Below are 14388 nucleotides of genomic sequence, written 5' to 3' on the forward strand. Positions count from 1 at the left end.
ACGGTTCAGACTTAGCTTGGGGGCTCAGTCAGGTTCCCTGAAAGTGCAGGGCAACTGGACAACGCAGTAGAGAAAATTGTATACAAGTCAGGAGGAGCTTCCTGCAGCATACATGGCCATAAAGGCTTTTTAGCAGAATTTAAGCCCGGGGACCTTAATCTGAAAAGACACCACCACAGTGATGAGACATAAAGGGGTACCATGTCCTACCCTTTGTGTAGCCTTACGAGGAAAATGTGTATTCTAGTTCAAGAACTAGGGTTAACTCTCATAGAATGTTATATTTTGTGTCTAGATAACTCCTTGGCAGATTCTCTAAGCATGGTTCTTGTAGAACCCATTGAATGGATGCTAAAGAGGCAGCTATTCCTGGACTTAACTGTATGGGGGGGGGTCCCTTCAATAGACGTGTACCTCTCACCAGAACTGACAACTATGGAAGTTTTGCTCCGTAATTCCGAGAGGGACTTTGAAAATAGATACTTCCTGTTCCACTTTGCCAAACCTGTTCCTGCATGCAGTGCCACCCTTGCCTCTGATCCGCAGGGTTCTGATTAAGTGTCTGGCTGGACAGGCCCAGCATTATCTTAGTGGCCCCCTTGTGGTTAAGGCAGCATTGGTGTTCTCTCTTCTCTTGACCCTCCATGAGGAGAGATTCTGTATCCTGCTGCAGGAAGTGATTCCCTCAGCTAAGCCAAGAGATGATCTTCCATCCTCACCTAGCCACACTTGCGTTAGCCTGGAGGATTGGGTTTTGACACAAAGGAAAGCCTCCTATCCTACGAATGTGCTTTCCATTCTAAAGGAGGTGAGAAAACCCAATACCAGAAAATCATACCAGGCAAAATCAAAGAAATTTTCCATCTGGTGTCATAGCAAGAACATCAACCTTTCTCAGGCAGACATCCACTTGGTCTTGTAGTAGTTTTCAGGCCTGTTTAGACATTCTTTCCCATTCCAGTATTAACGTACATGATCTGCCATCTCAGCTTGTGTGCACAGTGCTCCACCTGTCTTCTCCCACCCCTCATGAAGCTTTTCCTAAAAGAGATATTTCACTTACCATCCAGAAGGAACCCTTTTCCTGCCTGAGGTCTACATTATGTGGTAGAGAAACTCTGCTTGCTCCACTTTGAACCTGCTGCCACTGCCTCTCTAAAGATGCTCACTTGGAAGACCACTTCCTTATAGCTGTCACATAAGCAAGGAGGGTCTCGGAGCTGCAAGCCCTCGGGTGTGAAGAGCACCTCACTTTCATTCACAGGGATAGGGTAACCCTTAGAACAAATGCATTTTTTATTCATAAGGTGGTATTGGAATTTAACCTAAACCAGGCTATCCACCTGCCAGTTGGCTTCCCAAAGCCACAGAATAGGGCAGAGCAAGTCCTTCATTCCTTCGATCTACAGAGGCAGATCAAGTACTATCTACTCAGAACAAAAACTGCTACTAGAGCCTGTCTCCAAGCAAACTTCCATGTAGATAGCCGGCTGCATTGTTTTTTTTTTACTCCCACCATGGTAAAATTCTACCTGGGCATTTTAAAGCCCAATGCACCAGGCATGAGGCAACTATTACTATTTTCCTGAAAGGAGTCCCTACCCAGGACATCTTAGTCGGTCGCATGCAACTCCATGCATACCTTTACAAAACACTATAACCTGGGCAAATGCATACCTTTACAAAACATTATAACCTAGGCAATGTCTTCTGAACTAGAGCAGGTTTTGCTGCCATGCTACAAAACCTTATTTCCTAGGGTTATGCAGATGACCTATCACCCCACCTTTTTGAACTTGAGTTTTCCCAAGAGTCAGTACTGCAACACTGACTACAAAGAGCATAGTACAGTTGCATCTCACTTTCCATAATTGTAGATGTTTGAGTAGATCAGTGTTTGAGTACATATCCCCACCCTCCAATCCCTCTATCTGCTGACCACTTTTCTCCCACTTGCTGGTTACAAGGGGTAGAGCAGTTCTTGGCAAACAGTCTTCCTATCTCCAGTGTTCTTCGTGTTTCACTGTTAGTCATCACATTTGGGTTATCTGACTGCAGGTAGCCCACAGCTGGCCTGAATACCAGAGTTTTGGGATTTCTGTGTCTGATGCTGTCGCTTCTTCCATGACGTCGGGTGGCAAAACATGCAGCCAACGCCATTACATCAGTCTTTCTTGCCGTGCAGTGCCCAATGCAGAAGCAGTTCCCAAGTGCCAGTCGGCAGACTCCTGAAATTTTCATTTTCGAGTTTCAGACCTGAAGTTTTCTAAAAGATAAGTACCACATTGGGGATCCTTTTTTCTTGCTCTAACTGATGTCAGCAAAAATTAATAATAGTTTTGCCGGTGGAAAGCAAATACCTCGGAGATTTTCATTCTTACTGCATCACCTGTTTAGGCCCAGACCACGACGTCCCTCGCTGTTGGTTTTGTGCCTTGTTCAACGCCCGAATTATCAGTCGTCAGGCAATTTTTGCAGCTAAATACTTTTGCTCTCTCTGTACTCCAAAATGGCGCCTGTAAGCCATTCGACTACCAATCTTATGAAAAAACGTAAGGATAGACACAGACCGCATAGGTCCAGAACTGCTGACGATGCTACCATTAAGCTAGTCGCCAGTCTGCCGGTTCTCAGTGAGGAGCTTTCTCAGCCTGATACCCGCTTCTACAGATTCGCAGGCCTCTACTGAGACCCAGTCAGAGTCCGGTATGCAGCGAGATGCTTTTTCGACTATGGAACCTGCGGATGTCTCTACCTTGGATAGGTCCGGAGCCGCTGTGCAGGCACCGGCTTCTGAGGATGTATTCAGGCCTACCGATTTTAATAATAAACAGACTACTTTGTTTCAAGCCAAAAATACCGATTTTTCTCAGGCCTAAAGTTCGCACTATGCATAGGAAACAGATGACCAAAGTGCATTCTCAGGCTCACAGGCCTCAAAAACAAATGATTAGAATGGCTGAAGACCTTATTACCTTAATTAGGAGAAGCCAGCCTTCCCCCTCAGAGACCTAGAACTGATTTTCCTTCTGATCAGAACTCTGATCTCTGTTCCTTCTGACTACCAGGACATACCCTTATCTACCTATTGGGGATTTTGATGCAGAGGATTCCATTCCCTCTGCTTCCCCTCCAGAAGATTTTTCTTTTGGTGAAACCCTGCATACCCTTAGGGAGCATTTCCGCTGAGAAAGCCAGGACTACTCAGTCCAAAATGAGACTCTGGGAATTTTTAAACCTGCCTCAGCACAGGCCTCTAGCTATCCCTCTTGTTCTGGAGATTGTAGATGATTATTTCCTGAAATCCAGCCTTACCCCAGATACTTGCTTCCAGCTCCCAGGAAACATGACAGGTACTATAGAGTACGTGATTCTCTCAAATTCCTTTTCAAGAATCCTACTACAGATCCAGAGACCATTTCCCAAGGACCAAAAGGCATTAAGGCTACTACTGCCAAGAATCCTACCTCTTCTGACAGGGATTCTAGGGCTTTAGACGGGGTAAGAAAGTATACACCTCTGCTACTCTGGTCATTAGGGCTTTAAATTGCCATTTTCATATGTTAAAGTATCAGCAGCATATTATGGGGCTAATTAAACACAAAATGATGATTCCTGACTGTGCATGACAGATTTACAAGAGTTAATGCATTCTGCTGACCAAGTTGGTATACATACTTTGCAGTGTAGTTTTGATGCTTTAGAAGCATCTTGTAGGGCTGCTGTCACTGGGTCTGTTCTTAGAAGGCATGCTTGGCTTAAGGAACAAAACTTGCCAGATCATGTCAAAGCAAAATTACTGGATGCAACCTTAAACCGAGTCCCTATTTGGCAATAAGGCAGACGTTCTCAAAAGGATGGAGGAGAAAGCTAAATCGATACAAACTGTTAAAGATTTCTTACAAGTACAGCCACCTAGATTCAGTAGGCATTGGTCTTCAAAGAACTGGTCCTTTCCAGTCCCTTCCAGGCCTTCTCAGTCCAAACCCAGGGGCAGCAGACCACCAAGACTTCAGTCTCAGGTTATGCACAGATCTAAGCAGTGGGGTGCTCCCACATCCAAAACAGGGAGTAGTAAGCCTACCCCCCCATGGTAAACTTGCACAATGACTCATCCTTAACTCCCCCAAGCCTTGCTCAAGTACTTGCACCTTTAGGAGGAAAACTCACCCTGCATGCAAAAAACTGGGAATACATTACCCAACCAGTGGGCGGAGGCCCAAAAGCAAGTACTTTCTCTCCTCAGCATCAAGGCTATTCAACCTGTCCCAGCAGAACAAAGGGGACAAGGTTTTTATTCAAGATTGTTCCTGGTTCCCAGAAAAGAAAACGCCTGGCGTCCTGTCCTGGATTTATCTATTCTCATCACATTTCTGGTGGTTCCAAAATTCAAAATGCTAACTCTCCAACAGCTGCTTCCTATGCTAGCCAAGGATGCCTGGCTGGCAACCCTAGACTTAAAAGAAGCTTACCTACACATCCCCATAAGGGAATCTTGCAGGAAATACCTTTGCTCCAGGGCAGGTTCTATGCACTGTCAGTTCTCTGCACTTCCCTTTGGCTTATCTACTGCGCCCAGGGTATTCACAAAGTGCCTAGCTCCAGCCATTGCTTTTTGCAGGCAGAGAAGTATTCAGATTTACCCATACTTGGACGATTGCCTGATTCAGGCTGAAAGTCAGGACTTGGCTACTACCGCACTTGGCATTTGTAAAGAGACTTCTAACTTCACTGGGGTTACACCATCAACTAAAGAAATCACACCTAGTACCCTGCCAACAGATTGTATTCCTGGGAGCAAGCTTGAACACAACTTCCCAGATGGCATTCTTCACTCCAGAGAAACAAATGTATTTGACAACTTACTTCAACCTACTGGCCATAAAAACCCAGCTATCTGCAAGGAAAATACTGCTAGCTCTGGGGTTCATGGCCTCTTGCATTCTGTTAATTCCATATGCAGGACTGCATATGAGGAAACTTCAGTGGTATCAACATTTTCAGGACCTGGAAACAATTCCTATCATTCCGTGTCTAAGGGCAGAGTTCCTTCGGTAGGCAGAGGCCTGCAGCCGCAGCAAGGGACTCCCTTTCACTCCACCCCCTGCCGCCCAAACCCTAACAGACGCATGACTATGCATGGGGGGGGCTCACATGGCAGGCCAGTGCATTCAGGACAAATTAAACCCAAAGCAGATGCACCTGCATATCAATCAAAAAGAAATGTTAGTTGTACAGAATGCTCTGACTGCCTTCAAAGGCCTTGTTCTTCCAGGACAACTATTGGTAAAGACAGACAACACCACAGTGATGTGGTATATAAACAAGCAGGGGGGAACACATTCCTACTCACTCTGCAGACTAGCCATGGCTCTGTGGAACACTCTGTGGAACACAGCCTTGAGCAGCCAAGTGCACCTTCAAGCTTAATTCCTGCCAGGCAAACTAAATTCACTGGCAGACGACTTAAGCAGAGATCTCATGGACCCACATGAATGGAAACTGGAACCTAAAATATTCAAGCTTTTGGGGAACAGATGGGGGGACACCAGAGGTGGGCCTGTTTGCTTCCCCTCAGAACTATCAATTGAAGAAATACTGCACCAGGACTCCCCACAGCCAAGCTTGGAAGTTGGATGCCCTGTCCTTTTCCTGGGAAAGCCTCTGTCTGTGCCTTTCTCCCTCTGCCTCTCCTCTCGAAGGTTCTACTAAAGATCAAACCGGACAAGCGAAGGACAATCCTGTTTGCAACAGACTGGCCACGCCAGTACTGGTATCCTCTTTTGCACGCAGGGGCAGAGGGGGAAGGTAATTTCAAAGCAAACCAAATCTAAATGGATAGCACACTGCATCCATTTCTGCTACAAGCACCATGGAAAACCTATCCCACAGGGGATAAGAACACATTCCACTAGGGCTACATCTACCTCTATTGCATTTCTCAGAGGAGTCCATACCAGGGACATCCTGGAAGCTGCAACCTGGAGCTCTGTACACACTTTAACCAAGCATTACCACTTGCCTATCTTTTCTAAATCCAGAGCTGGATTTGCCACAGCAGTCTTGCAGGGCCTGATTGACAGTCCTAATGCTTCTTAATCTACCTCCACCCTTCCTTAGCTTTGGGAATCGACTCAAATGTGATGACTGCAACAGTGAAAAACGAAGAACATAGTATAGTTGTGTACACTTACCATAAATGTAGATGTTGGAGTGTATTCACTGTTGCAGTCCTGGTTACCCTCCCTCCAGCCCCGATTCTTTACTTTCACTTATCCTTTTTGGTTTGGCATATCTTATTTGGTGTGTATTTGCTTTTTGTTGGGGGTGTTCCACACCATATACTTGCTTCCTATTTTGGGGGCACCTGACATCTGGGGCAAGAAAAACTGATGTAATGGCGTTGGCTGCATGTTTTATACCCCCTGACGTCATGGAAGAAGCAACAGTATCCGATGCAGAAATCCCAAGACTCTGGTTCAGGCCGGCTGAGGGCTACCTGCAGGCTGATAACCCAAATGTGATGACTGCAACAGTGAATATACACCAACATCTACATGTGTACACAACTGTACTTTCTCTTCTATTCCTCCTGATTTTTCTCCTCCTCACTCAGATTCAGACATGTGGGGGGGGGGGTTGTGCTGTTCTCTGGCATCAGACTGTTTGTTCACAGCTTAGAAAGACCTGAAGATGGTGCCAACAGATGCACTTCTTATACCTTGGCGTCCAAACATTGGTCTTCAGACGTTGGGTAGGGATGATTCAAGGGCTCTGAAAATCGGGCTGGTCATGGACTTCTGTATGGCAGGAAGACCCAAGAATTGGTACTGCAACATTGATCTACCAAACATCTGCAGTTAGGTAAGTGGGGCACAACTGTACTTTAAAGAACAAAAGCGCTGGCATAAAATTCACTAAAAACTAATAACCGTAAAATTGCAAGATGTAACCTATATGACTAAGGCTACTGCAGGGATGTTCATTCAAACGTACTGTTATGGCAAGTTTATGTATAACACCGTCCTGAGAGAGTACAGCTGTGCATCATCCTTCAGAATAGGCTTGGCTCAGAGGCCGTATCTGTCTTTTCCTCCATTTCCACTGATGGCAAAAGTCTGAGTGCCAGTCAGAAGTGAGAGTAATTCTGCTAGCTTTGTACAAGCCTTTTTCCCCACCTTTTTTTTTTGTCAAGTTCATCAGCATTTGTTGATTTCATCCCTGTGGAGGAACCCATCCAGATTCTCTGAAGGTAGTGGCTTTGGGTGGCTTGGCTGCTTGTCTGCTATGCTACTTGCAGTTAGAGCAGAAGAACTTGTCTGAATCACTTTCTGTCCTTTTCGTTTCCCAGTGGCATTTTGTTTGGAAGATTTATTGCGATAAATGGGAAGTTTTTCAAGGTAAGGTTCTTTAGTACCTTTTGGAATTTTATGATACTGTCCTTGGCAGTTTTTTCTCAAAAGGTCATTTAGCTACTTTGTCACTTCTATGTAGGTCAAGACTCTAATTCTTAGCTACGCTTAAAAATCCTCAACTATTCATTAAATTTTTGCCCTTTATCCACCAGTTAAGTGCTCCAATCCCTTTTGAGATGGTTATTGTGTACCAGTCCATGTTGCATACAATATTCGCAGAAAGCAAATCTATTCATTTGCTAATTTTCTTGTCAGTGGTCTAATCAAATGGAATATTACTGTTATGTGCATGCAGAACAGGTGCTGTGTAGTCAGGAGAAAGCTTATAAGAAATATGATCCCTGCTGTGTTTCGCTAAATGATGACGAGGCAAAAAGCTGGTCAAACAACCTCTGCATTTTGACCTTCAGGTTGCAGTGTCTTTTGTACTGGTATGGAAAAACTCCAAAGGCTTTCAGTATGTAAGATCAGAGTGCAATCATAAGCAGTCAACAGTACTTGAGTGATCACAGGCAGTCGATGGTACTTCAGTACCATTTATTCTAATGATGCAGTGCAAACCCTACTTTTTGTACAGGAAAACAAGTTCCCCTGCAACCCTCATATTCCAGACGTGTGTATATCAACTCCATGGGCAATGTAGTATTGGAGAAGGGATAAATTCATAAAAACAGTTGCATAGTAGTGTTTGCAGTAACTGTTTTCCTGTATTCAGTCTGTTATGAGTAAGTAAATTCAGATGCACTGCTGAGTGGGAAGAAATGGGGCAACCCCTGCACTGCCATTCGATAGCATGTTATCAGAGCAGCCTGCTTCTGTGGTCTTGATACTGCTTTCTTGGATGATAATTCCATGGGTGCTGTTTGGTGGTTGTGCTTTGCAAAACATTACAAGCTGGATGCGAACTGTAGGCCAGGATTTTCTTTGAAGCCGTAGTTAAGCAAATTCTCTGTGGAGACCCACATAGGAGGCTAAGCTTGAGTACTCCACCTGCCTGTTCCTGAAACCAAGAATTCAAAAGTTATGGGTACTGGCCATGGTGTTTAATTTGAGTAGAGTTCCAGATGCAGGGAAGTATCACACACTTTGTCATCTGTTTCTTCATTTATTTTTAACTTTGTTAAACATTGGAGTATTTTGATAGTGGTGCATTGTAATTATAGGTGAAATTTAACAATTCTAAGCAAGTTTGTGCCAAGTGATCCTAATGCCTATGGTGTAAATTCTGTCAATCCCTACATTCAGAGTTGGTCACACATCCATTTAGTGAGTAACTTTACCTTTTTTCCAGGTGGATATGTCATTATCTTTTAGTGGGCAACAAACTACTTACTGGCAGATACTGTAAGTCCATCCCATAAGGGAGTGACCACTTTCACTGCTTGCTTCAAGAATGTTTTCATTGCATATATCAGATGCGTTCTGGCCTCTTCATTAGTTATACATCTTCATTGTGCATTGTCTCAACCACAGCTCATGGAGTCAGGACTCCTTTATTAAAACTGTACTTCAGGTCACAGGTTTCTAAGCTTTTTTTTTTGTATATGTGTAGTTTAGTTTCTCCTTCCACATTTTTTGTTTGGGCTTAAACTTGGTCAGGACTGTGTGAAGTGGAGTCAAGTGTATGTTCTGAACATATACGACATGATCCACCTTGATGGGTGTTGTGGATCTTCCTTTCTTGCCCCATGTTTGCAGCACCTCCTTATGCCAGCCTCCAGTGTTGAGTTTGTAAGTTATCAAGTATATACTTGTGCATAACTTTTCAATTTAATGTAAAGTCTTCATTGTTGGTATGCAGGAAGTAGTTCAGTTGTGTCTAGGAATGAACTAATGGCCTTGAGGAGCCAATTATTGTCTGTGGCATAATGTCATAGTATGTTATGGGTGAATTTCATTAATGAATATGAACCCAGGGTCAAGAGTGTAGCCTCCAGTGATATTTCAACAGGCTAGTTTATTTAATTTATTGATATTTGTATATATGTTAAATATTTGTTACTTTAAACTTGAACAATACAGATGGAACTAATTCTACCAAGGAAAGCAGTAAAAGTGTTTGCAAATAGTCTTTTGATCTTTGTCAGTGGCCAAGTTGTTTACAAGAGAGCTGACATGGTAGTTTGTGTTTTGGAAAAAATGTGAACAGCACTGGCCCATTTTTTAACTGGATTCCTAACTTCTCTCCCCATTTTCTTTCTTTTCAGGTTGCTCTGTCAGAAGCATAATCCAAGTTGATAAATGGTAGAGACCGTACTTCCAGTTGCCTGCTGTACCCCAAATGGGTGAACACTCTGAATGCATTATTTTGCAATGTTGGTTTAGTCCAACCAAAGACGTTTCAAGTGCCTGTAATTGATTTGTATATATTTAGGAGTATATACAGAGTGCGGGTCTGAAGATGCACTTGAGTTGCACAGTAGTGCAGCTATATTACATCGTACCCATTACCTGTGGATATATTAGAATGTTTCAGTAAATAGAATGCTCATTTATGTTGCACTTGAAACATGACATGATTATCTAGCAGCACTGAATCTGCGTAAAGTGAGCAGTGTTTCCTGGAAAAAGTCTGTTTCAAGTTCTGCATTTATCCGTTTTAGTATGCACTGTGTAAATATACAGCCTCCTTTTACTGCAGTCTCCAGCAACATCAGTTGAGTTGTTGGAATCTGAGTATATATAATTTGATTTGCTGCGTGCTCATTAAGAAGCATCAGTCTTCTACATCTTTGAAGAAAAGAAAAAATAAATTTCACCACTGCGATAATTAAGCAATCGTTTGTGTTAAAGGCATATAGAGTTCATTCTGAAATTATCATTATCCGCTGGAGAGTGCTGAATACACTATGCCTAAATACTACACAAGTTATTTTTTTCCCTCCCCAAGCCATTTCTTGTACGTTGCATGTGGTTTGTATTGTAAAGACTGATGCATTTTGAGATCATAAATCTTGTACTGCAGTACGTTAATACTTCCTTTCATAGTTTCCTTTTGAATGCAGTAGGTAAAGCTTAATAACTGTTGTGTTATAGTTGTGTGAACAGGCCATTTATAGTAGCTAGTTTCCAGTTACATTTTTCAGATGATGCTGGGAAGACTATTCTGTTAGAATTCATTGAACATGCACTACAGTTCAGCACTGTCCTAGGGACAACAAACATGTCCATATTCTGTTTCTACTGCTAACTACTACTTTAGTTATAGCCCTAAGGTGTTGAAAATCGGGCCAACATGAAAGTATTTAAAATGGCTGCCACTGATTTGCTCGATCTGTTTTCACATGAAACATTTGAATATTTTACATGAAACATGATCTCTAAGGTTAAAATGTTTGAATTGTAGATTTTAAGTCCTTTTTTCTGTAAGCACTTTAATGTTTCGAGTTCATTAAGAAGTGGAGGTAAAACAGTTTTCCACAGACTTCAGTACACAGAACAGCATTTTTAATGCAGCTGATGCTGCTTAACATGACTTTGTCATACATTTATAGTTTTTAACTCATATTTTTGAAGTTTTCTGGGACAAAATAGATTTTTCTCTGAAAATGTGATACTAAAAATGTTTGCTGTATTGATAGTGATGGATGAATATTGTTCGAGTAAATTGGGAGAATGATTGCATTCTTGATAGCAATAAAGCAGTATTTTTCTTTCATCACAATACAAGGTTAAGATGATGTTTCACAGACAAATCTGTGAAACTGAGTTTTCAGTTACACTTGTATGTTTATTTTACACCCCTTACCCATGCTCATCACAGATGTCTTACAGGTTTGGCAGTCAAGATTTGGAGGTACATATTTAACTTTTGAAAGAGAATCTGAAGATTTATAGCTTCACTTGAACGTGTATGGGGGATGGAGGAGACGGTGAGAAACATATTTGTGTTAATACGTACCTCTGATGTCCTCTTCATTTCATTGACCTGTAAGTCTCGGATTGGATCATTGGGAACTGATCGTCCACTTTTCTACAGCTTGAACTTCCTGACTTGAGCTCCTCCCTATACCCACAATGCCCTGCTCTCCCAGCATACCCACAGATCTCATTTGCCATGCTTAGCTTCAGCAGCAAGTTTGCTTGGCTCTTGAGATTCCTACAGTAGAGTTGGTTTTTGTGTTTTTTTTCCTCTTCTTCCTCGGCTATGTTCATCTTTAGTCATCCTTGTAGTTTACTTCTCCCTTGTAGTCTGTTTTCTCTGCGTTTAGTCTTCTCTGTCCATTCTGTTTTTCTCAGAGAGAGAAAATAACATTTTCTTTTTCTCCGTATCCTTTCTTTTAAGGATGTTAGAAAAAAAATGGAAGGGTTTAAAAAATGCACTTCCTGTGGGCGGAAGATCCCCTTGTCTGAGGGAGTGTTTATTGCATGGGGCCTACTCATCTTGAGGCCCCTTGCACTATTTGTCAGGCCTCCCACACCCATGCTCTGGCTGACAGGAGTAAGCTGGTTCTTAAAGGGTTGCTTCTTCCTTCACCTCTGGGTGCCTTCAACTTCAGTGGTTCATTCCCCTCCTAAGAGGCCCAAGGAGACCCAGGAGTGCAGGAAGCACTCTCCTCATGCAGTCTTCCTCGGAGCCTCCTAAGAAGGCTCTAAAATGTTCTGAACCGGCTGTTCGACTTCTTCCCAGGTCATCCTTCATTCTCCTGAGGCCGAGTGGTTCCTCACCAGCTCTAACTGTGTTCCTAGTTTGCTGCTGACAGGCCAGGTTCCTAGGTCCTGATCCTGCTTTCCCAGGGGATTTGAGACACCTGTCAGCTGCTTCTAGGTCTTCCCAGAGCCTATCTTCAAAGGATGTCTGCAGACTGATGAGGCATTTCCTTGAGGCCCAGATTCAGATGGGGCTTGTCCACTCCGTCCACATCTGGTTCCTTGAGGGTTTCAACTTTGGCTCCTACAATTCACCCTTCGAATTCAGAGTCTTTGGTGCCATTTGTGTCTGGTGCCAAAGTGTCAGAACCAATAGAGATTTCTTCTTTACCACTATTTCCCTGATCTGCTTGGCTCCTTTGCCTTTGGTTCCAAGGATGTCTCGGAGCTGCAGAGTCAAGGTCAGATCCTGGGGAAGGGCATCGACTCCGAAGCTTTCAGAGCCTTCACTTCCCCTTGGATCTTTGGCTTTTGACAGCTCAGCTCCGGCTCAGACTCCTCCTGTGAAGCAGGGGGTTCCAGCTCTCTGGAAGGTTTGTTGCAGTGGCCTCAGCTCCTGTGGGACTGCTTTCAGTAGCTTGGAGACCTTCGACTTTTGATTTGAAGTGGTGGCGAGGGTTCTTTCCCAGCCAAGGAGACCCTCAGCACTTTCTGCCTTGGTACCTCCCCCTCCTCATTCTGGTTTGGTGCCCAAAGCCTCCAGTCTGCCGCATGAACAGGCGGTTCCCCAGAGCCTCCACATTCTTCTCACTGTGGAACCCCGGGCATCTTCTAATACCTCCCTGGAGGGTCCCACTGAGGAGGTTTCCCAGAAGAGGCTGTGTATAAGGAGATTAATTGATTCCTCTATGGAATCTGTCACCATGGGCACATATTTTGAGGAGGGAGAAGGGTTCCCAAAGTCCCCACCAAACGACTCCCCCTTTTGGAGACATTTTAGAAATCTTGCGCCATTGTGGTGGTTGGGCAGTCCAAAACCCTTCCCCAGAAGAATCTGTTGTGGGAAGCTTTTGGGTCCAGCCCATCTACAACCTGGACCCCCCCCCCCCCCCGGCTGACCAGTTTTTCCAGCTGTTGTCTTCCAGCGCTTGGAAGGAGCCAGAGACCATCTTAAAATGAGCGGACAAGATTTTTAGTGCCCCCACAGATAAGCTGTTTTGGGCCAAGGGTATCCCTGTCGATGCCATGGTTGTTGCAGCAGCCACCAAGAAGGAGCTTGCCGATGAGAGCTCCTCTGTCCATCCCCCGAATAGAGAATGCTAGGCTTTGGACAGACTTGGCAAAAGTTTGCCTCTTCCACGTTCACCTTGAGGGCGTTAAGCTATTTATCCCACTTTGCAAGGCTACAAAAGGGACTTAATAAAGGAACTTTCTAGCTCGACCCCAGGGTCCATGTCCGCTGAGGATCAGAAAGCCTTTTCCTCCAGACTGTCCACCCTTCAGTCATTAGCCAATGTGTCCATGAGTTTAATTTCCCATGCTGCAGAGGGTACTTCAGGGGCTGTGGATTCGGGCATTGCCATGAGGCATCATGCTTGAATGAGGGTGTGTGATTTTGTGGAGCATTTCAAACAAGCCTTTATTAATGCCGCCTTTGGCTCCACCTTGTTTTTACCAGCTGTTGAGGGGACCCCCCCCCCCCCAAGAGTGAGAAAGACAAAGACCTGGTTTGCCGTCTGAACACGTTTCTCTACCCCACAAAGGACCTTCTCCAGGAATCAGAGTGCGAGTAAAAAAATGTGGTTTCAGAAGTCACGGGGTCCTTTTCAGGACATTTGGAGAGAATTTCTCACCCCAGGGCAGAGGGGGAATAATCAGAATGGAAGACGCCGCCCACATGGCTGAGGGGGTTCACAAAAATCAGGGGTCGCGGGGAATCTTCTCGGGGCAATCCCTTCCAGTGATCCTGAACAGTTGCCCAACTGTCCTACTCTGGAGGCAGTCGGGGTGATTCTCCTTGCACCCAGAAGCCTGGGAGGCCATCACAAGCGACAAATGGGTGCTAAGGATCAAATTCAAAGGATACTTCAGTCCCTTTCTGGAAATTCCCAAGAGAAAACATTTACCTCCCTGATGTTTCACCCATTCAGTGGGAGGATGTGGCCCATGAAATAGAAAAGATTTTGCTAAAACGAGTCATCCACTAGGTCCCCCCAGTTGGGGTCAGGCTTTTTGCTCCAGATTCTTTTCAGTACCCAAAAAGATGGACCTGAGACCTATTCTGGATTTGACCTCTCTGAATAAACTGATAAAGCACATGAAGTTCAGGATGGTCACAATCCAGTCCATCCTACCTCTCTTGAAGGTGGATGTATGGATGTGC

At 44.2% G+C, this 14388-nt stretch overlaps 1 protein-coding gene across 1 annotated transcript in view; it reads left to right on the forward strand.

Annotated features, from left to right (window-relative positions):
* TMEM248 (transmembrane protein 248) overlaps positions 1 to 13718 on the forward strand; it is a 452360-nt gene extending 438642 nt beyond the window's left edge. The window contains exon 7 of the mRNA XM_044054239.1: positions 9623 to 13718. Within this exon, the coding sequence (XP_043910174.1) occupies positions 9623 to 9643 (21 nt within the window). The 3' untranslated portion in view covers positions 9644 to 13718. The remainder of the gene's footprint in view (positions 1 to 9622) is intronic.
* The last annotated feature ends 670 nt before the right edge of the window (positions 13719 to 14388 follow it).

The sequence above is a fragment of the Protopterus annectens genome, chromosome 13.part0, assembly GCF_019279795.1.
Source record: "Protopterus annectens isolate FY-2018-M chromosome 13.part0, PAN1.0, whole genome shotgun sequence".
Classification (NCBI taxonomy): Eukaryota; Metazoa; Chordata; order Ceratodontiformes; family Protopteridae; genus Protopterus; species Protopterus annectens.